Source organism: Microtus pennsylvanicus, chromosome 3 (genome assembly GCF_037038515.1).
Source record: "Microtus pennsylvanicus isolate mMicPen1 chromosome 3, mMicPen1.hap1, whole genome shotgun sequence".
Taxonomy (NCBI): Eukaryota; Metazoa; Chordata; class Mammalia; order Rodentia; family Cricetidae; genus Microtus; species Microtus pennsylvanicus.
The window spans coordinates 67,092,913-67,114,891 of NC_134581.1; the positions used below are offsets into that span (position 1 = coordinate 67,092,913).

At 44.9% G+C, this 21,979-nt stretch overlaps 1 protein-coding gene across 1 annotated transcript in view; it reads right to left on the reverse strand.

Annotated features, from left to right (window-relative positions):
• Positions 1–21,979, reverse strand: part of Slc35f2 (solute carrier family 35 member F2) — a 54,511-nt gene that overhangs the window by 6,746 nt on the left and 25,786 nt on the right. Inside the window, exons 2-7 of the mRNA XM_075965885.1 lie at positions 16,095–16,270; positions 13,086–13,213; positions 9,711–9,870; positions 8,487–8,643; positions 7,428–7,480; positions 6,031–6,185 (exon numbers count right to left, since the gene is read on the reverse strand). Of these exons, the coding sequence (XP_075822000.1) occupies positions 6,031–6,185; positions 7,428–7,480; positions 8,487–8,643; positions 9,711–9,870; positions 13,086–13,213; positions 16,095–16,270 (829 nt within the window). The remainder of the gene's footprint in view (positions 1–6,030; positions 6,186–7,427; positions 7,481–8,486; positions 8,644–9,710; positions 9,871–13,085; positions 13,214–16,094; positions 16,271–21,979) is intronic.

Consider the following 21,979-nt stretch of genomic DNA (forward strand, 5'->3'; position numbering starts at 1 on the left):
TCGCCTAGATAGACTACGAACTTTGAATGATTTTCAAAAGTTGCTTGGAGACCTAAATTGGGTCCGGCCCAGTCTGGGAATTCCTACTGGAGACTTAAAACCACTTTTTGACATTCTGCAGGGGAATCCAGACCCAACCTCCTTTCGTGAGTTAACACCTCAAGCAAGGCAATGTATTACTCTAATTGAAGAAAAGCTTGCCTCTGCTCATATTAATTATATTGACTATAGTCAGCCACTGCTGTTGATAATTTTCCCCTCCAAGCATAGTCCTACTGGAGTTTTTTGGCAGCAAGGACCCATCCTGTGGGTACATGAACATGTGTCGCCTGTAAAAATTGTTATCTCTTATCCATCAGCTGTGCTACGTGTTATTCAGAAAGGATATAAGCTTAGTTTGCAAACTTTTGGAATGTTACCTGATAAGGTTATTACACCTTATACCCAGGCAGAAATAACTTGGTTACAAAATTTTGCTGAAGATTGGACTTTATTTTTGTGCACTAATCCCTGCAAGTTAGACAACCATTATCCTTCTGATAAGCTAGTCACCTTCTTTAAAAATCATCCGGTATGTTTCCCTAAAATTATTTCTTTGCAGCCTCTGGCAGGGGCACGAAATGTGTTTACTGATGGATCTTCCACCGGGAGAGCTGTAGTAGCCTCCCCTCCTGATTTTGATATTCAGTCTGTTAATACCAACTCTGCTCAGGTGGCGGAATTGGTTGCTGTCCAGATGGCCCTAGAGAAATATGCTGATATTCCATTTAACCTTTTTACTGACAGTCAGTATATAAGCAAAATTCTTGCACCGTTGGAAACTGCAGCTTATATTGCCTCTGTATCTCGAGTCCAGATGCAGTTATTGGCTATTCAAACTTTGCTTTGGGCCCGATCTGTACCCATTTACGTAGGGCATTTGCGAGCTCATACTGACCTCCCTGGTCCTTTGAGTGAGGGAAACGCTTTGGCTGATCAGCTTACTCGTCAGATTTATGTAGTTAGTCAGGAATCTTATGAAGCTGCAGAAAAAGCTCATAATCGTTTTCATCTCAATGCTGGATCTTTAAGATTTCATTTTAAGATATCTCGAGAGCAAGCCACTAATATTGTTAAAAAGTGCTCTCTGTGTACAGAACTTTTAACTGTTCCCCATTTGGGAGTTTATCCTCATGGGCTTGCCCCTAATCATTTATGGCAAATGGATATTACCCATGTTCCTTCTTTTGGGCGCATGCAATATGTTCACGTAACCGTGGATACATATTCTCATCTCATTTTTGCCTCAGCTCACACAGGAGAAAGATTACGAGATGTAAAAAGTCATTGTCTCCAGGCTTTTGCCTACATGGGAGTTCCTAAAACTGTTAAAACTGATAATGGACCAGCCTATACTAGCACTGGCTTTGCCAAATTTTGTTCTGAGTTTTCAATTTCTCACAAAACGGGTATACCTTATAATCCCCAAGGACAAGCTATAGTGGAGCGAGCGCATCGTACTCTCAAAGCCTATTTGCATAAAACAAAAAAGGGGGAATATGGTTCCACCCCCAGAGATCATTTATCTTTTATTTTATACATTTTAAATTTTTTGACTGTTGATGCTCAATCTCATACTGCCGCTGACAGGCATTGGCGGCCAGATTCTTCCGGGATGCCTCATGTCAAATGGAAGAATCTATCAGATGGCACCTGGCATGGTCCAGATCCTGTACTGGTGTGGGGAAGAGGGGCTGTTTGTGTTTTCCCGCAGGATGCTGACAATCCAATATGGGTACCTGAGCGGCTGGTGCGTGCTGTGGATTTTCCTGTCCAGAAGCCTGAAGACAGGACAGAGCCGAGAGATCAAAGAGATTCTGGCTTGTCAACTGAAGAGTTGCGGGTTTCCTGAGGAGCTGGCTGCGGTGGTCCGAGTGCCAAGGATTGTTCCTCGCCCGTCTACCTATCTACCCATCCCATAATATCGGCAGCCACAGCTGTTGCTGCCACAGCAGCTAAAGCTGCTGGATTTTTCATTAGTCAGTCAGTTGCTTCCTGCTAGCACAAAGGATACCTTCTCAGGGCAGGTTGCAAATGCCGTAGCCATTCAAATTGAGCTAAATTTACAAATGAATATTGCAGTTAATTTTGCTCTTGGTTGTGGTTAAAGACCACTGCTAGATGTTACAGTAATAAGCTTATTGCTGTTGTTTACGGACCCTGAGGTGTATAATTTACAAATTGGCTCTTAAAATTATTCTAGTTAGCTATACCAGGGTTATTTTCACCAGCGCTGAGACCTTACTTAAAGGACTCCAATTTGGGCAGAATTATTAAGGATTGAGCAAGCACAGTCTCCTTAAGGGATGCTTACATATGCTGGAGCATCATCTTCATGGTTATGATGCCAGAGCCAAAGGCAAGCTCAGGTCAATGTTGCCATGTGGCAAGTCCTCTTAGCTATTGCCCCAGAGAATCTTTCAGCACAAATCTGGCTGAACTTCGTGATGGATGACTAGTGAGCCAAAGACGGGAAAGGCTTTTGGGGGGCTGCCTCAACCTAAGACAGGAAATGTGTTTTGACCTGGATGCTTTCCCATGACGGGTAAGGGGTATTGCCTGACGTCCAATGCCACCCAAGACAGGCCTAGTCATAATTTATACAAAAGGGGGACCTGTAGGGCCCTGGTCTCCCTTATTCCTGTGGTGCATTCATGAGGACAGTTTATAATCAACTTACTAAGCTTCCTGTGTGTATCTGTGCTATGCCTGCCCCGCCTGGTGGTTAGCTGCAGGGCATTCATTCCATTGATAATATGGTAATTTCCCACCTGCCTGGGTGGAGATCCTTGTGCTGCAGTCAGGTAGATAAAAACTCCCCCAACGCTGAATAAAGTGGCATTCGGCTGATCTCCTTCCGAATGACCCTGGTCTCTCTGTGTCTTCTTTTCAATCTCCAGGCCCTTGCCCGACTCGCGTTCGGTACAGTGGCGCGCGAACTGTACCGAGGGTGTAACACCAAATCGGGTGTTACATCTTACAAGAAACTACACTTAGGGGACAGGGAGGATGGCTCAGGGGTGAGAGGGCTGGCTGTTTAAACATGGGGCTTAAATTCAGATTCCCAGTACATGAAAAAAAAAAACAAAAAACTAGGTGTGAACAGGCAGTGGTGGCTCACATCTTTAATCCTGGCAGTTGGGAGGCAGAGGCAGGCAGATCTCTGTGAGTTCGCAGCCAGCCTGGTCTACAGAGCAAGTTCCAGGACAGCCCGAACTACTACACAGAGAAACCCTGTCTCAAAAAACCAAAAAAAAATAAAAAATAAAAATCTAGGTGTGACCCAGAAGTCTGTCATCCCTGCACTGTGGGAACGGTGAAGATCCCAGGGGCCCCATGTTCTGTGAGAGACCGTGTCTCAAGAAAATAAGGCACATAGCGTGTGTCCTCCTCTGGCCTCTGCATACACATGTGCATGCACACACGTGCGCGCACACACTGCACCTAGAGCTCTGAAGATCATGGAAGAGCTGCCCTTTGCTCTCTGAGTCTTCAAACGGCCTTTGACCAAAACCAATAAAGCCTGATATCAACGTGAGCTGCTAGACAAGAAGGGACAGGGCGGTCACCCAGCGGCACTCTTCACGTTTGCTGTCATATGCCCAACAACAGGACACATAAAAACACATCTTCGTTTTAATGTCAGGAGCAATTAACAAGAAAGCATTTAAGATCTTAGGCTGAAATATTCACGTTTTATGAAACAAAGTATTTGTTATGATTCAAAATATAATAGGTTGTGACAAGTGTACCTTGAACTGGAAGGTTTTATTGTTCTACCTTTATCTCCTCCTGAACATAAAATAAAAGGCTAAATTACTAATGATAATACGGTTGGTTAAAAAAAAAAATAGAGCCGGGCGATGGTGGCGCACGCCTTTAATCCTAGCACTCGGGAGGCAGAGGCAGGCGGATCTCTGTGAGTTCGAGACCAGCCTGGTCTACAGAGCTAGTTCCAGGACAGGCTCCAAAGCCACAGAGAAACCCTGTCTCGAAAAACAAAAAAACAAAACAAAAAACAAAAATAGAAAAAGTGGGGCCAGGAAAAAGGTTCAGCAGATAAAGGTACCTGCAACCCCAGGTCCTAGAAAGCTGAGTCCAACTGCTGAGACCCACATGATGGAGAGAGAGAACTGACTCCCAAAAGCTGTTTCCTGACATCTTCAGGTATGCACGTCACAAGAGTGCGTACACACAATAAATAAATGAAATGTAATAATGGTGTTTTTGCAATAATGTTTTTTGTTTGTTTGTTTTGTTTCTTTTTGCTTTGTTTTGTTTTTTGAGACAGGGTTTCTCTGTAGCTTTGGAGCCTGTCCTGGCACTTGCTCTGTAGCCCAGGCTGTCCTCAAACTCACAGAGATCCGCCTGCTTCTGCCTCCCAAGTGCCGGGATTAAAGGCGTGCGCCACCACCGCCCAGCTGTAATAATGTTTTTTAAATATAGAGAAAAAATGAACAGGTGAGGAAGGTCACAGACAGCCACTCCCCTAGGCTGGAGTCCCCTTGCAGAGCATCCTTGTTCCGAGAGGGCCATGTGCAGCCTCAGCTCCAGAGAGCAACGCCCTCCCTTAGGAGAAAGGTGGCTGCCTTTAACAATTCCCATAGACATAGACATACATACATGCATACAAAAACAATTCATGAAAGAAGAGGCCATGGATTTGAGGGAGAGTGGGAAGAGGTATATGGGAGGGCTTGAGGGGAGGAAATTATAATCTCAAAAAATATAATCCCAAACTGGGCCTATTGTAAAAGCCGCTTCTCTGGGCAGACAGTGGTGGCGCATGTCTTTAAGCCCAGCACTTGGGAGGCAGAGGCAGGAGGATCTTTGTGAATCTGAGGCCAACCTGGTCTATTAGAGTGAATTCCAGGTCAGGCTCCAAAGCTACAGAGAAACCGTGACTCGAAAAACAAACAAAAAAACCCACTTCTCTGATTCACTTATTCACTTTAACAATTTTGTGTGATGCTATCAATAATCTATAAACACTTCACCAGTGTTAACTGAAAAATTCCTTCACCAGCAAGTGTTCAGAGACAACAGCTGGCTTCTGTCCCAGGTCACGATGCAGGGTTAAAGGTTTATACTTGATGTTTCTGAGAACCCAGTGAGCTTTATGTATCAATAATTCAGACAAGCATTATGAGCTCCTGGCTGCTAGCTCCTGGGGACAGAATAAATCAGCTCCAAGGATTCCTGTTTGGATATCTGGAAGGAAAGCAGGTGGGGTAACACAGGTCTGTAATTCTACCACACAGAATGTGGAAACAAGGGGATCCTGAATTCAAGGTCACCCTCTTCTACACAGTGAGCTTGAAGCTAGCCTAGGCTATGTGGAACCTTATCTCAGAAAACAAAGAAAAACATCACCGCCAAAGATGGAACCATTCCAAGCACACATGCATGGCAATATGCCCATCTCTCCTGCCCTTCCACCAGTTACTCCAGACCTTTTGTTGGTGAAAAGAGTGAACAGAAACTCTGAGCCTGCAGCCTAAATTGGATTGTTTTTCAAGGTCAACAGCAGCCCCTGGGATGTGCATTAGCATTTCTTACAGCTGGGGTTCTCAACCACATGTCAAAGATGGACCCTGCTGTATTACTTCACCACTTTGATAAGCCTCAGAAGGGCAATTCTTCTTCCGACCAAGTCCTAAAATGTGCACAGTAACCAAATGAGTGAAGTCTATCCAATGAGATTATTGTTAAGAGAAAAAGAAAGTTCTACTTTGAAATCCAGAATCTTCAAGAAACTTGTTTTACAGCTGGGGATGCATCTCAGTTGAGAGAGTGCTTGCTCAGTACCCATGAAGCCCTACGTCTCATCCCCAGCGTGTGTGATGGAACAGAAGCTGAAGGTCGTCCATCCTCAGCTACATAGTGAACCTCGGGCCAACCTAAGATACCTGAGACTCTATCTCAAATAAATAAGTAAACTTGTTTTAAGTCCAAAATGTTTTCTTATCTGAACATACTCTATTTTCTTACCTTATACCCAAACAGAAAAAGGCCAAAGAAAAGGCTGTAGAGGTCAGCTGTCAGGATGCCCAGGTTGACCGAAGTGGCGCTGGTCACCTTAATCACCAGCGGCATGAAGCTGTACAGGCAAAACATGCAGAGGGCAAACGCCACAAACAGCAGGGCTGGGAAGAAATGGAATAACTCAGGTTAGGAAGAGACAGCAGAAGGCAATGTGCTTAGAGTCTGAACGCGGCCCAAAACTCCCTGAGCCTTTGCCAAGCTCTCCACAACGCTTCCCGTTAACAGCCAGCATTCTAAAAAGACTGCAAAGCTTTCCTTAAAAATAATAGTCATAAAACAACAAGCTGTGAGGATCCAACAGGGAGTCAGATGATCAAGGCCATCAAATCTTCCTTCTGGTGTGACAGAGTCAATAGCCTGTATCACCCTGCAGCACCCACCCTCCCAAGACAAAAAGTTGGCTGTGACATAAAAGCTCAACAAAAGTCAGGTCAGTATCACATATCAAAAAAAGAAATCCCTCTCTGGCCTTGTTTGCTTTTACTTGGTCGGTTGGTTGGTTGGATGTGATATGTATGACTGAATTCACAATATAGTATTTTTAGGACATCAAAGATAGACATTAGATCCACTATATTTTATTCAACCCATTGAATTACATGTTCCAAGACAGAACAATATTATTCTCCACTTTAGGACAGTGCTGGCCATGCAGATGACTGCAGGAGCCGTATGTCTTGTAAGAAACTTTAACCACATCCTGTACTCAACACAGATGCATACACATACATCCACTCACAAACACACACAGTCACACACACACACACACACACACACACACACACACACACACATGCACTTTTGGGACATCTAGGATATTTAATTTCCCTGCATTGTCTAAGCGTGGCATACAATCTTCAGCAATGTTTGTGGACTATTTAACTACTTCCTTACATCATTACGGTTCTTATCTTGCTCTCCTAACCCTTCCTGCTTTATTCTCACAAATGTCCAAAGATATCAGAAGAGTGGAGCAGCAGGAGGTAGCCCATGATTACATCCATCCATCGCTTGAGGTTTACGCTCCACACATTGCGTGAAGCCCATGACAAACTTGACAAGTTCAAGGGCCTAGGATGTAGACGTATCTCCTTGATAGCTAGTGTGACAAAGGTCAGCCTTGGTTCTCTTCAGAATTCCTAGGAAAGAAGAGCTGTTTCTTACACCGATTAAGCACGAATTCTAGAGGCTTAGCTACCAACTCTCGGAGCAAGCCACCATCACTGGTGTCCGTCCCCAGAGTTACGAAAATATGATTAAAATGAAGTGTTCGTGTGTTGGTGTGCATTTTTGTCAGCTAAAGGACAGAATACTGATTGGACTTTAAAAGTCATCATACATACCGATTTTCCAGTCCCAGGGAATCCTGGCAATGTCCTTATATTCCACAATCAACCTAAGATCAAAACAAAAGGCTATGTAAAGATCCACATGTTAATTTTTCTTATTTTATAGGAAGTTGGCTGTTGTAATTCAGCTAAGGTAAAGAGTTATGTTGTTTTACTTTTTCCTCAGAATATAAAATTATCTAGACAGGCATGTGGCTCATACTTGTAATCCCAGAACTCAGGAGGCTGGGGCAGAAGGATTGCCATGAAGCTGGGCAACATAGTGACTAGCCTGAGCTACACTGTAAGATCTTGTCTCAATAACCAAACAAATGTAGTAATAAAAATAAATAACAGAATCCTCTATTAGACTTTTCTCAAGTGACTGATTTCAAATGTGCTCTTGGGTTAAACAAATATTAGTAGTTAGAGAAAGTAATCATCTATCAAATATTTTCTCATTAAAAATCATTTTTATAAAAAACTCATTTTTAGATTCATTATATGTGTATGAGTGCTTTGACTACATGTATGTCTGTACACCATGTGTTTGCTAGTGCCAGAAGAGGGAGTCATGTCCCCTGGGACTGGAGTTGTGAGCCATGACGTGGGTGCTGGGAACTGATCCTCTGGGGGCCTCTGGCAAAACAGCAAGAGCTCTTAACTGCTGAGCCATTTCTCTAGGCCCTATTTTCTAATTTTAAAAAAAATCCAAGTTTGCACATTAAGTAATGGGCTCCATTTTTCTAATTTTTATTATATTTTATTTCTTTTGTGTGTGTGTGTGTGTGTGTGTATGTGTGTGCGCGCGCACACACATGTTACAGTGTGCAGTGGAGGTGCGAGGACAACTTGCAGGAGTTTTTTCTCTCTACCGTGTGTGTCCCAGGGATTGAACTCAGGTCATCAGACTTGGCAACAAGCAACCTTATTTACCAAGACATTTTGCTGGCTCTTTATTTTGACATATTTCACATATATTATTATACTTTGCTGATTTTCATACCCCCAACTGTCCGGCCCCTACCCCAATACTCGTCCATTTTGTTTTAATGAAAAACTTCAGATTCTCACAGCTGTATGCCACTGATAACTGTTCCAAACAGGCCCACCATTCCTAAAAACTCCTGTCTGCTCAGCTTCTTCACAATGTACTCTTCACAGGCGTTAGACACAGCGTACAAGGAAGCCCCAAGCAGGACCAAGATGTCACCGATCAGAACATCATTCCCTACAGGGCCGTGAGACACAAAAAGAAAGGTGTTGTCAACGGGTAAGCCAGGAGTTGCCAAACTCTCTCCATTTAAATAAAACTTTATTTAATCCTACTTTCTATAAGTTTAAAGGCTCTTGTCCTTCCTGTCTGGCAGAAAACTGCTATGATTTTCACATTCTGACTACCTGGGAAACCAACAGACTGGAAGATGGTGCAGTATACCATCATGAAAGAAAGCCATTCAAAAACATGATAAATTCATAGACTGTATTGAAAGGATTTTTTTTTAACTCTAGGAAAGAATGGTTGGTAAGGGGAGTGACTTTATCTTGATTTAAGTAGACACACACTGAAGTTGCCTCGGAGACTGGATAACTTCAGACCTGGTTTAGCGTCAGTGTTTTCTATTGAAATATACCAAAGCATTTAGAACAGCAGAGTCATTTTAAAAAGTTTGCAGCCAAGTCTCTTTTTTATAAAAACGAAGCGCCACTGAGTGTGGTGGTGCAGGTGTGTTGTCCCACAGCGATTGGGGGGTTGAAGAAGAATCTGTGTCCAAGGAAAGGAGGAAGGATGAGAAAGAGGGCATGGGAGGAAGGAAAGGATGGAAAAGAAAGAAGGGGAAGGGAAGGAAAAGATAAAGAGAGAAGAAACAAAGAAAAAAGGAAGAAAAACAGAAAGAATGACATAAAAAGGAGAGGAAAAGAGCTGGCTCAAGAATACAGGGTTTTGGAGTAACTAATCCAAAATGTCTGAAGCAAAAGATGATTTCTACAATATATTTAAAATGACATTTTAGTTAATGCTTAAATGGGAAAACGCAATTAAATGGGAAAAAATAATCACCAAACAAAATATTCTGCAGCAAGTGAGCAGCGCGCTCCAGGGAGAGCAGCGTGCTCTGAGGAAGCATGTCAGCAAACCCCACTGACAAGAAGCCAGCCCGGCACGTGGGAGCACGCTTGCCCACAGCTTGGACCCTTGCTCGCCTTCAGGAGAGTTCCCCCACCACCCACTTTCTGTCAGTGTAACTTTGCCAGACTGAAAACATGAACGGATGCACTCCGTGAACACAGTCTCACCTGAATTATCTTCTCTCCCTGCTAATATATCTGCGCCAACCATGGTCCCTACACCCAGCAGACAGACAAACACGGCCACGAAGTGGATCACTTTGTATCTTGCACGGAGAATAAACCAGGAGAGAGCCATCAACACAGGAATCCCAAAGCAATCCAAGAGCTGCAGGGAAGGAAAGCAAGCAGCTTCAAACACCTCGGCAGCTTGAAACAAAGAGGCATAACTGAGTAGTTTCAGGAGGACGTACTTATGGAACACGGATTATGGCCGGCCCTACATACAAGTGCTTTACCTGAGCTAACTCGTGATCCTCAGAGTAACTCTCAGATTGGAATTGGAAACCCATGTTAGATACACACACAAAACTCCAAAGGCTAAAGAGAGATTACTTGTCCCAAATCATACAGTTAAAAGTCAGGCTGGGGATGTAGCTCAGTTGGGAGGGTGCTTTTGATCTCTAGTATCACCTAGAACCGGTACTTTGGAGGTAGAGGCAGGGGGATTAGGAGTTCAAGGTTATTGTTGGCTAGGTAGTGAATTCTAGACCCGCCTGGGATATGTGATACCTGTCTCAAAACAAAGAGAGACTCAAGGGCTGTCTATTCATTTTGTCTAGGAGCCTCTACATTACCGTCTGTGTTGATTCCTAAATTCAGGAGACAGGGTCTCCTTCCAGTACCTCCATTTACACAGTCAACAGGCATTTACTAAGCATGTTCAGTGTCCTAGACTCTCTGAGGGTTTGTGTATTCCGCTCAGTGATAGAGCACTTGGTGGCAGGCACGGGGCTCTGTGTGTGTGTGTGTGTGTGTGTGTGTGTGTGTGTGTGAGAGAGAGAGAGAGAGAGAGAGAGAGAGAGAGAGAATGTGTGTGTCTATGTCTGTGTATGTGTGTCTACATCATAAAAGGAGCTGGGAATACGGCATTGAATAAGACAGATGTTAAGTCCCATTGTGAGGAGCGCAAAATAAACTGGACAGACATAAAATTAAAAATCACAAAGTCCAATATTTAATTGTAACTGAGCAAAGTGCTACCAAGTGCAGGCTACTATGAGGAAACAAACAGACACATCTCCCTAATAGAGTTCAGTTCTCCCGTGTGAGATGAATGCTTGCTCCCAGCATCTTTAGCACATGTTCCTCCATCATCTGGGTCCATAAGATACTTGCTATGCCCCTCATACTGCCCATTTGATCAAATGGGGACTAAGGGTATTTAACTATAGCAAATCCAAAATCAATGGTAAGATAAGAAAGAATAGAGACTTTACTTAGTTCTTAATTTGACATTAAAAGATAATGAATTCAAAGATAAAATATACTGAAATTTTTTTTTAATTTGGGAGAGTGGGTAGGTTAAAAAAAAAAAAGAGGATGTTGAGTCTCCTGGAGCTGAGTTGCAGGTGATTGTGAGACACCTAATGTGCACAATGGAAACAATGACAGTTAGTTGCAGGGGCAGTGAGCGCTCCTAGCCACTGAGCCATCTCTCCAACTCCTGAAGGATAATTCTTGATGTCTTAAAGTATTTTCAGGAATAAAGCGTAAATGTTTGCCATACACTAATTATAGTCCTGAAACTGCTACTTCATTGCTCACTCCGCGGGGTTTGAAGTTTGTCCCCGGTTCTCTTCTCACTCGTCAAGTCATGGACAGGTCAGTCAGCGCCTTAAACCTCAAGAAGTCCGTGGGTTCCTGACTAAAGCAGTTTATTGCCTGTTTTCACAGCAATTGGAGGCACTGGACGCCGGCATACCTCCATGATGGGCCCTGGCCATGCTTTTGTGGGCCTGACTGAACAAACCACCAAGCAATGTGCTGGAAGACACCAGTGGAATCCAGCCAGGATGGCTTAACATGATCTAAGTTATATTTCTTACAGAGAGAGAGAGAGAGAGAGAGAGAGAGAGAGAGAGAGAGAGAAAGCCCACTCTAAAAACTATCACGGGAGACTTCCTACCCACAAAGTGTATCTTCATATCACACCTAAATTTAATCTATCTCTGAGAATCCTTGGTGGGACATGACTATGAGGGGTTTGCTTATGTCATGGGAAGAACCACAGAGGCTTCAGCCTCAACCCTGTCACTGAGTGATCTCCAGCCAGCCAGACCCTGAGCCAAAATACAAAATCCCGGGAGCAGATCCTATGATCTCAGGTTCCACTCATTCTGAAATGCCACTGCGTCTTGTCTGACACCTGTCACCTTGGGCCATGTATCTACAGACCCTTGCCTAGCATGCACACAGCCTTGGCTTCAGTCCCTAGCTAGTGCTGCAGAAAAGGAATGTGGCAGTGTATACCTGTAATCACAGCACTTGGGAGGTGGAGGCAAGAAGACCAGAAGTTCTGGATCATCCTTAGCTACAACAGAGACCAACCTGCAATACACAAGACCCTGTCTTAAAAAGATTTTTTTGAAGCTATAGAAACAGTAACTCCCCCCTGTAATCCTAGCACTTGGTGGCAAGTGGCTGACACGGGAGTGTGCACTTGGTATATGGTGAGTACCCAGGGCTACACGGACAAACAAAAGAGATGCAGAATCGCTGAACTCTGAAGTCTAACTCTGGCAGTGATATATCTCACTTTCACCTTCATTTATAGGACATTTGGCTGTCAAGGCAGGACAGTGCCATGTCCCATCCCTTGCTAACACTAAGACAGCTGGACTCGGTTTTCTCAACCCTACAAAGTTGAGAAGTACCGCTACAAAGGACCATTTCCTTTCGACCCAGCAAGACTAAACCCAACAATGGGCTGGCGAGATGGCCCAGTGGGTGGAGGTGTTTGCTGAGCAAGCTTGGAGGCCCAAGTTCAATCCCCAGAACCCATGGAAAGGTGGATGGGAAGGACTGAGTCCACAGAGTGGTCAACTGACCTCCACACACACTAATAATAACGTCTAATTTTTAAATTAAATCTATGGAGAAATAGGGACAAGCGCTTCACCGTTGTTGCCGCCTCTCCCTGGTGTGACCAGTAGAGGCTCCTTCAGCGGCTCCTACGTCCTGATTGGCTTCCAAACCTCCAGCTTTGCAGTATGGAACCACACTTACTTCTGTGTTTGAGCCAAACACACAACAGAACTGTCAGCATCACGACAACAAGTGCCAGCTAAATATTTACCCTCATCTTTGCTCGGCACTGTTCTAATCTGCTATAGTGTGAGCAGCCTGGGAAGTGATTAGCGTGTGTACACTGTCAGCAGTTTCAGGAAACGTGGCTCAGCAGCGCATACGCTGTGCTGGAAAACACCTATCATCCACCTGTGTTTGATATGCGCAGGCTTCCAAGAAAACCAGATGAACATATAGGAGCACACGTTCTCCTCTAGGAAGCATAAAACCCGAGACGTCCAAACTCCCTCTTACCTGGACGCTGGTCAGTGTCGTGTACTGGTACGCTCTGACAATCAGATAGTTGGCTTCCACGTCGGCGAGCCCCAGGAGAATGTATTTCCACCATTTTCTTCTCAGAATCTCTAAAAGGTTATCATTGCCTGGTTGAAAGAAAGCTGGGTGAGGACACGGTACACACGACGCGACACATTTCAGTCTGCAGAGCAGAAAATCAAAGCAAGGGGCTGCGGTGTTTTTCAAGTGTGGCTTGTCCTAACCACCCAGAGCCAGACATTGGAACCGTCACCATCAGGTTTGTCTCGTATGAAGCTGGAAACTATGCAGCTATGTGAGGAGAACAGTAGGAAGAGAGCTGGAGACAAACAGAAACGTGCGTATGATATTCAGGGCTGGGGGTGTAGCTCAGCTGGTAGAGCGCTTGCCTAGCATGTATACATCCCCAGCACCACGTGAACCCAGCATGGTACACATATGTAATCAGGAGGTGGAAAAGAGAGGACCAGCAGATCTAGGTCATTCTTGGCTACACAGGGAATTTAAGGCCAACATGGGAGACATAAGGCCCTGCCTCAGACAATAATAACAAATAACATCTATTTATGAGCATGCCTGAGGCCATTCTGACAAGCCACAGAGTGTTCTGGAAAAGTGTCATGTTTTGACAAACTAATTGGTTACTGAACCCCCTAGCATGGGTTTCTTTGAAGGAAACACAGCAAGGTCATTCTTTGGAAAGAGATGTACCTTTCAAGTGCAGCAGAAGCTGGTGATAAGCTTAGGGAACATTTTTAGGGGCACCATTGACAAATGCTTTCTAACCACTCCCACACAGCACAATTCTACCACTTTAAATGAACTAGAATTTACTCTTCTCTGGATAAACAGGAGGCAAAGAATTCACACATATGTTGGGGAGGCTTTGTGGTAAGATCATCTATAAAGAAATACTGGGTGTGGTGGTAAAAGCCTTTAATCCCAGCACTTGGTAGGTAGAGGAGGGTGAGTTTAAAGCCAACTTGGTCCATGTGAGGGAGCTCCAAATCAGCCAAGGCTGTATAGTTGAGACCCTATCTCAAAAAAAAACCAAAAACAAAAAACCAGCAACAGAAAGAGAGGAGAGAGAGGGAGGGAGGGAGAGCGGGAGGGAGGGAGGGAGGGAGGGAAGAAAGAAGGGAGCGAAGGAGGGAGGAAAGAAAGAGGGAGAGAGGGAGGAAAGAAAGAGAGGGAGGTAGGGAAGAAGGGAAGGAAAGGAGGGGAGGAAAGAAAGAAAGAAAGAAAGAAAGAAAGAAAGAAAGAAAGAAAAAAGAAAGAAAGAGGAGAGGGAGGGAAGGAGGAAGGAAAGGAGGGAAGGAAGGGAGAGAGAGAAAGAAGGGAGGAAAGAAAGGAAAGAAAGGGAGGGAGGGAGGGAGGGAGGGAGGGAGGGAGGGAGGGAGGGAGGGAGGGAGGAAAGCACTGAGAATCACAATTATGGTAGTTAATACTGTCAGCCTGACAAGAACTAGAATCACCTAAGAGACAGACCTCCAGGCTCCACGCCTACCCACCGTGATAGGCTGTCCCCTTGAACTGTGAGCCAGAATAAACCCTTTCTCCCTTAGGCTGCATTTGGCAGACATGTAGTCACAGACATGAAATCCATACCATAGCCGAATAGCTATGGCTTCTTGGCATCTTGGCTAAGATCAAGTATAATAATTAATTTAAGAATAATAAGGTTTTTAAAAAGGCCAATTATTAGATATTGGTGTTTTTATTTATTTGGTGATTCACTTAAAGTGCTTTATATTGCCTGTTGTCAAGCATGGTTTCACTTGGTACCTGGAACAGAATAATCAGGACAAATCGCTAAACAAAGGTCGTTGCCCTTAACAACCTGCTGACGGGCCACATACGTTTCTGTATGCTTGCTTCCCTGGCCCACCTTGGTGTTTTAGAGACACCATTATAAAATGAGAATACAAACCGGACCCAGCACTGAAGCCTTCCAGGAACCGTCCTGGCTTCGGTCCGCTGGGAGCATCTCCTCTCCTCCTGAGTGTTTATTCCAGAAAGATTCCCACAACATAACTACCACCGAAACCCAGTTACCAAGAACGTTCTGAAAACTCGGAGCTGGTATTCTCAACACGTGACAGAAAAAAGTGACAGCCAGGGCTCCGAGGGACCACACTGATGCATTTGTGAATGACACTGACTTCCTGAAGGCAAGGGCCTCCCAGAAAGCAGAGCCCAGAGTTACCACTCGCTTGCTAGTCCCTAGAGATCTTGCCCACTGTGATACCTTAACAAGTTCCTCTAATCTCACAACTGGCTTCTACCTCCTGCAGTAGTGATGATAATTAGCAGTAATGAGGTTCATAGGCAGGTCTGGTGGCCATAATCCCAGCTCCTCGGGGGCTCAAAAGAACAACCTGGCAAGATCCTGCCTCGAGATTAAGATTTACAAAGGGCTAGAGAGATGGCCTAGTGGTTAAAGCACTTGCTGCACAATCATGAGGAGCAGAGTTCAGATCTCAGAATCCGAGGAAGAAACTGGCATCCGGCACACACCTCTAACCCCAGCAAAGTGAGTGGGGATCTCTGGGGCTTGCTGACTTCCAACCCAGCTGAAGAAAACATAGCTCTAAGTTTCGGGAGACCCTGCCTCTATGCATACCCCAACACACATAGACTCACATGGACACATACGCACGTGTAATAAATAAATAAATAAAATGTAAAATATGCAAAGAGAGGATTGGGGACAATACCATAGGTTCAACCCCCTAGTACCACAAAACAAAGTTATTAATCGGCAGCACAGAAACAACACTGATTCCCTTAGGGAGTAACAAGATAGTAGTGGCTTTAAATAAAGGAAATAGAAGTCCCACACCCTCCAGGTCAGTTTAGGTCATGCACACACTTAAACACATCACACGCAAATATGTATACACACACGCACCACACATACACATGCAACAAAGGCTTAAGGAAAATCACGAACATTTGTGGAGCAGATGGCCCCCACATTTGACGTACCAGATCGAAATGCCAGCACCACCGTGTAGACCAGGAACAGCAGGCAGTAGTTGATGAAGCTCTGAAGCATGGGCGTGTTCACCCGGTACTTTTCCGCCAAATACTGGCTGGTGATGGCTGTGCCACATATACATAAGGACAGCATCTGGCCCAGAGCTATGGTCTTCAGAATATCCCTGGAAAATAGAGGGATAACTCAGGTCGACTTGCAAGAACCGGGAGTTCACACATACGCACACTTTTTGCTATAAACACAATATGAATTATTCTAAATTTTATTCTCATAACTGTTCTAAATAGTTATTCTTTATATCTTTGTGCACATGTGTACAATGCGTAATCATTCTTTCTTTGTGCATATGTGCACAATGTGTATGTGTGATGTATCTATATGTATATGTGTGTATAATGAGTAATTAGTCTTTATTTGTCCATATGTGCACAATGTGTATGTGTAACATATATGTATGTATATATGTGTACAATGTGTAATTATTCTTTATTTCTTTGTGCTATGTGTACACTATGTGTATTATGATGTGTCTATATGCATATGTGTGTATAATGTGTAATTAGTATTTATCTATTTGTCCATATGTGTACAGTGTGTATGTGTGTGTGTCTGTATGTATTTATGTATCTGCAGTCTCGTGTGTAGCAGTCAGAGGACAGCCTTGGGTATGCACCTTCCTGTTTCAACTTTGTGAGACGGGGTTGTCTTTTCGCTTCACCACTGTGTGTCCCAGTGAACTGGCCTCCAAGCTTCAAAGATCCTCCTGTCTCCAGCTCCCATCTCCCTGCAGAATCACTGGGGTTACACAGGTCTACTACTGAGCCCAACTTTACAGGGTTCAAGTCTTTACATTTGCATAGCCAGCACTTGGCCCACAAAGCCCATTTACTCACTTAATTTAGAGACACAGTCTCCGGTGGCCGAGGCTGGGCTCGCACTTGCAATGGAGTGGAGAATGACTTTGGACTCATGACCTTCTCGCCGCCACCTTCCTAGGGTTACAGTCATGTCCTACCATACCCAGTTTACGACATACTAGAAATGGAACCCAGAGCTGCGTCCATGGTGGGTAAGCATTCTACCAACCGAAACATATCCCAAGCCTCTCAAACTCATCTCATTGATTACTTCATGGGCACAAAAGCTCAATTAATAGAGTTTGAAAGATTGTATTTTTTATTCTCTTTTATTTTTCTCATACTCCACCCCCCATTTCCACGGAGAGCTACTCTTCCACTCACTGGCCATCCATTTAAAGGTCATTTTGTTCATTTAGCTCTTCACGTCCCACTGGTGCTGGGTGGGGTGTATCATGCATGTGCTCCTATACACACACACTAAATAAATAAGAAGTAAAAGAGAGGAGGCGACAGGAAAGTGACTCAACATGTAAATGTACTTGCTACCAAGTGATGACCTGAGTTCAAGTCCCAGGACCCATGTGCTGGGAGGAGAGAACAACCCCTGCAAGCTGTCCTGTTGATGGAGGAAGGTCATTGGCTAATAAAGGAACTGCCTTGGCCCATTTTATTGGTTAGGACATAGGTAGGTGGAGTAAACAGAACAGAATGCCAGGAGGAAGAGGAAGTGAGCTCAGACTCCACAGCTCTCCTCTCCGGAGCAGACGACTCAGAGAGATGCCATGCCCCGCTCCTGGGCAGACACATGCGATGAAGCTCCGACCTAGAATCTTCCCGGTAAGACCGGTGTTCACAGATTATTAGAGATGGGTTGATCGGTATATCAGAATTAGCCAGTAAGGGCAAAAGCTAAAGGGCCAAGCAGTGTTTAAATGAATACAGTTTGTGTGTTGTTATTTCGGGCATAAGCTAGCCAGGCAGCTGGGGTGTTGGGGACGCAGCCCCGCCGCCCATATTACTACATCCTGTGATCTACACACATGCGTGCACACACGCGCGCGCGCGCACACACACACACACATTGTGGGGGGGGGTGAGTAGCCCAATGATAGAATGCTTACCTAACAACAAATCCTGGGTGTAACCCATAGTACCTCAGAAATAAACAATCAATATCACACTAAGATTAAAGACTCAAATGTAAAAAAAAAAATGCAGCCACAGACATTCTATAAAAATACGGAAGAATTTTTAAATATTTTATTACATTTCTTTATTGTGTTGGGCATGCTCACTTAAACGCCTGTGGCGGCCAGAGAACCATTCTCCTACCCTGTGGGTTCTAGAGACGGAATTCAATTTGCCTGCTTTAGCGGCAGCTTCACCACTGAGCCCTCACCAGCATCCTCTGTTCTCTTCTACTACTGACTGTGGGGTTCTGAGGACACGGCCCAGTTGTGTGGTGTTCCTGCAGAGGCTCTGTGGTTTGGGAAGCGGTAGCCTTTCCTAACTGCTCCTCTGAGGCACCCTCTCTCCCCAAACCCAGTCTCCACAAAGCTGGAGTCCCGTTCTAAAGTCTGAGCTAATGGATCGTTCCTGTCTAAAGCCGTAAGTGGCTCCTCTCTGCCCTCACTTGAGCGCACAACTTTAAAATGGCTGATAAGGTCGCCCAGTGTCTGACCTCTGTGCCTGGCTCCAGTTAAATCTGGAAATGTTCTTCCTTGTGGCTTATTTAATTATCAAATTTTCTTCTTTGTTTTCCATCTCTTTAATTTTTTTTTTTTTTTTTGCTCTGAGAAAGGGCTGATGCAGCCCAGGCTGACCTCAAACTTACTATACTACAGGATGCCCTTGAGCTTCCGATCCTCCTGCCTCTACTCTTCCAGCATGGGGATTATGTGCAAGCAGCATTTTAAGCAGTCCTGTGGATAGAACTCAGGGCTTCGTGAATGCTAAGCAAGCCCTCTAGCAACTGAGCCACATGCACCTCCCAGACGCAACTACTAAAATTTCTTACAGGACATCTAGTGTATAACAAAGTTGTCCCCAGGGCCTCAGTTCCAGGACCTGCCGCAGAAGTCAAGTTCAATGAAGGCTGAGCACCCTCCGTAAAATAGTGTCATGTTTTGATACGTGTGCACACCCTCTCATGTGCTACATCACATCCGGGTCTATAATGCCTTGTACAATGTCGGCACCGTGTGAGTAGCCGCTGGTATGTGCTTCTCAGGGTCTGATGCCAGATCTGCACATGTTCAGTGCAAGTGCCATGTTGTTTCTCAATACTTTTAAACGAAATTGGTTGGCTCCATAGGGTAAAACGTACAGCTACGGAGAACCAAGTTTCTACTGTCTAACTGATATGGACTGCCTACCGGGGGCCTGGAGAAAAATACCAGCAACACCAACACTCTTGGTTCTCCCCAGTTATTTTTGGACTTTCCTTAGGGCTGAATACTTTTTGAAAACTTGCTATTTATTATTTGCATACATTTCAACCAACATTCATGCAAGGATTACTAGTTGTAAATGTTCATTTTCTACCTTTCTGCAATGCACACTGTTTGGGAAAATCCTCCCTCCTAACCCTTCACCTCTGAGAAGCTGTTTCCCTCTCGCCTCTGGACAGTATTGTGCTGTGCGACTCTATCACACTTTATTCCTTTGCTGATTGATATTTCGGTTAGATTGCAGCTTTTTGTTGTTTTTATAAACAATGCCCCTACAAACATTCTTGCATAGGTTCCCTAATCACCTATCTGTTTTTGTACAAATGGGCCACAAACATGTGAAGAGAGCCCTCCTGGCGCTCTGGGGTATCTGGTGAGAGCCACCGGAGGCTTCTTGAAAGAGGCCAGCTTTTGCTGCAGCTCCAGTGTCCCAGGGTGACTTACCGCTTGTGTCATAGTTTAAAGCAGTTACAGTGAAGGAGAGACTGGTGTTAGGATGGAAGAACACCCCACTTCACTGGTTTGCTTGATCCCTCTTCAAAAAACTATTCTTCCCTGTGGCTCAGTCTGTTACAACCCCAAAGAAGGCACGGAAAGGATCTGCACCCATTGAGAAGAATGACCTCACAGACTAGCCAATCCCCAGCAGACCCTTGAAAGGTATTTTCACCAAGAAGAACACAGACTCAAAACTGGCACCCAACAGGTATGATTGTTTTCCAGACATTTCACTTCTATGGACCAAGGCCTGAGCAAGACCTGAGGGAGGCTACCTCCCCACCTGGAGCTCGCCTCACTGAAGGGGCATGGTTTGCACTGGGTGCGGCTGAGGAGGCCCTACCCAGACAACAGCAACTATGGCAGCAACAGGTGAAACTCAAATCCCCTCGGGTCTTACTGTCTCTCCTATGGTAACCCCAACAAGTGAGGCCATCCCAGATTTGCATCTTCTCCTCACTCTTGCTGGCCCCTCCCTACCACTGTGCACGATCCTTCTGTCCACCAGGGTTCTACAACATAGCTTCTACTGGAAGACCTCTTCTTCAAAGCCCCACCCTCACCCTGCCATTAAAAAGAAACCCCACCCCGGCCTCTCCCATCACACCCCTTCCTCAAGCAAAACCAGCAAGTTGGGTATTCACAGGAGAAAGCAATCCCTGAGAAACCGATCAAACCCAGACTGTGGCTCACGGCCCATCATGGACTTGAAAGCAACAATAAGTGTGAAATGAGTGAGAATACGAAATGTGGAGGCACTGAGCCCTCCGGCCGGCTCATTTTTGTAGCCTGCAAGAACCCAACTAAGCCCACTGTCGTCCAAGAGTTAAGTATAACTGCCTCCTCAACGCGGGGAGGGGATGCGTGTGTGTTCCAAACTGAATGTGGAGATTTAAAGTGACAGAAATGTACTTCTCCTGGCTCCAAATCCTGATGACCTCATCTATAATGGGAGCGGGGAGCAGGGAGGGAGGGAGGGAGAGACAGAGAGAAGTTGGAGTGGGTAAAGGTTTAAGAAAGAAGGGAAATCACAGAAGACCTCAGAACAACCTCAGGCCCCACATGCACGCCTGCATGTTACCAGAAGGGGGATAGTGAGGATGGATTCTGAGCAGACTCCACACCGTAGAAAGCACTCGCTGGCTAAAGGAGGCTTCAGGAAACAACACGCAGCCCACTGTGGACCATATCCTGGCACAGTCTTGCCAAATAGAACCTCCACTGAAGTGAACCTCAAAGGGCCGGATGTGCTCTGCCTGCGAGACGCACTTCCCAGTTTCTGCCTGCTCGCTGTGGGAGCAGGGTCTCCAGGAACCCAGGCACTGCCCCACCCAGAGTGCAAAGGCAGAAAACGGGCTGAGTACTCTCTGCTACATTTTCTGTTTGCACAAAGCCTATGAATTTGAGAACCTATAAAAATGAAAGAAGGGCATTTTATTACCCCTCTTCTTTCTTCCAGGAAAGTCTAAAGTACATAGCTTAATATCTCTGTCACTTCAAAACACCAAAACACAGCTGTGCACTGCTTTTAAGTAAAGTTATACTTTTTTTATTAATGTGGTAAATTCTTTTAAAGTGTTTTATTAATATGTACCAATCACACATGACACTGGGTTTCATAACGTATTTTGATCATATCTATCCCCACTTCCCTCTCTTTAGCCCTTCCTCCTCTTGACTGGTCACCTCCTTCTTTCACGCTCATGTGGGCTGGGTGTATGTGTGGGTCTGTATGAAATAGCTTAATTAGGGTTAATTACAGGAGTATGGGCAACTTGCCAGTGGCTACACCACTGATGAAAATATTTCTCCCTTCCCAAGCAACCATTAACTGCCTACAGATCCCAGAGAGGAGCAGGGGGCCTTGGGAGTCCCTTCCCACTTCCGTGATGGAATGTTGATAGGCCCAATCATGTTCGGGGCTTGTGCAGTCAATCAAGAGTACAAGGGCCACATCACACCTGAAAGACAGCATTCCACAACACTTATCCCCCTCCTCCAGTTTTTAACATTCTTTCTGCCTCACTCAGTAAATTTGTCAGTGAACTCTGGATGTCAGTATGC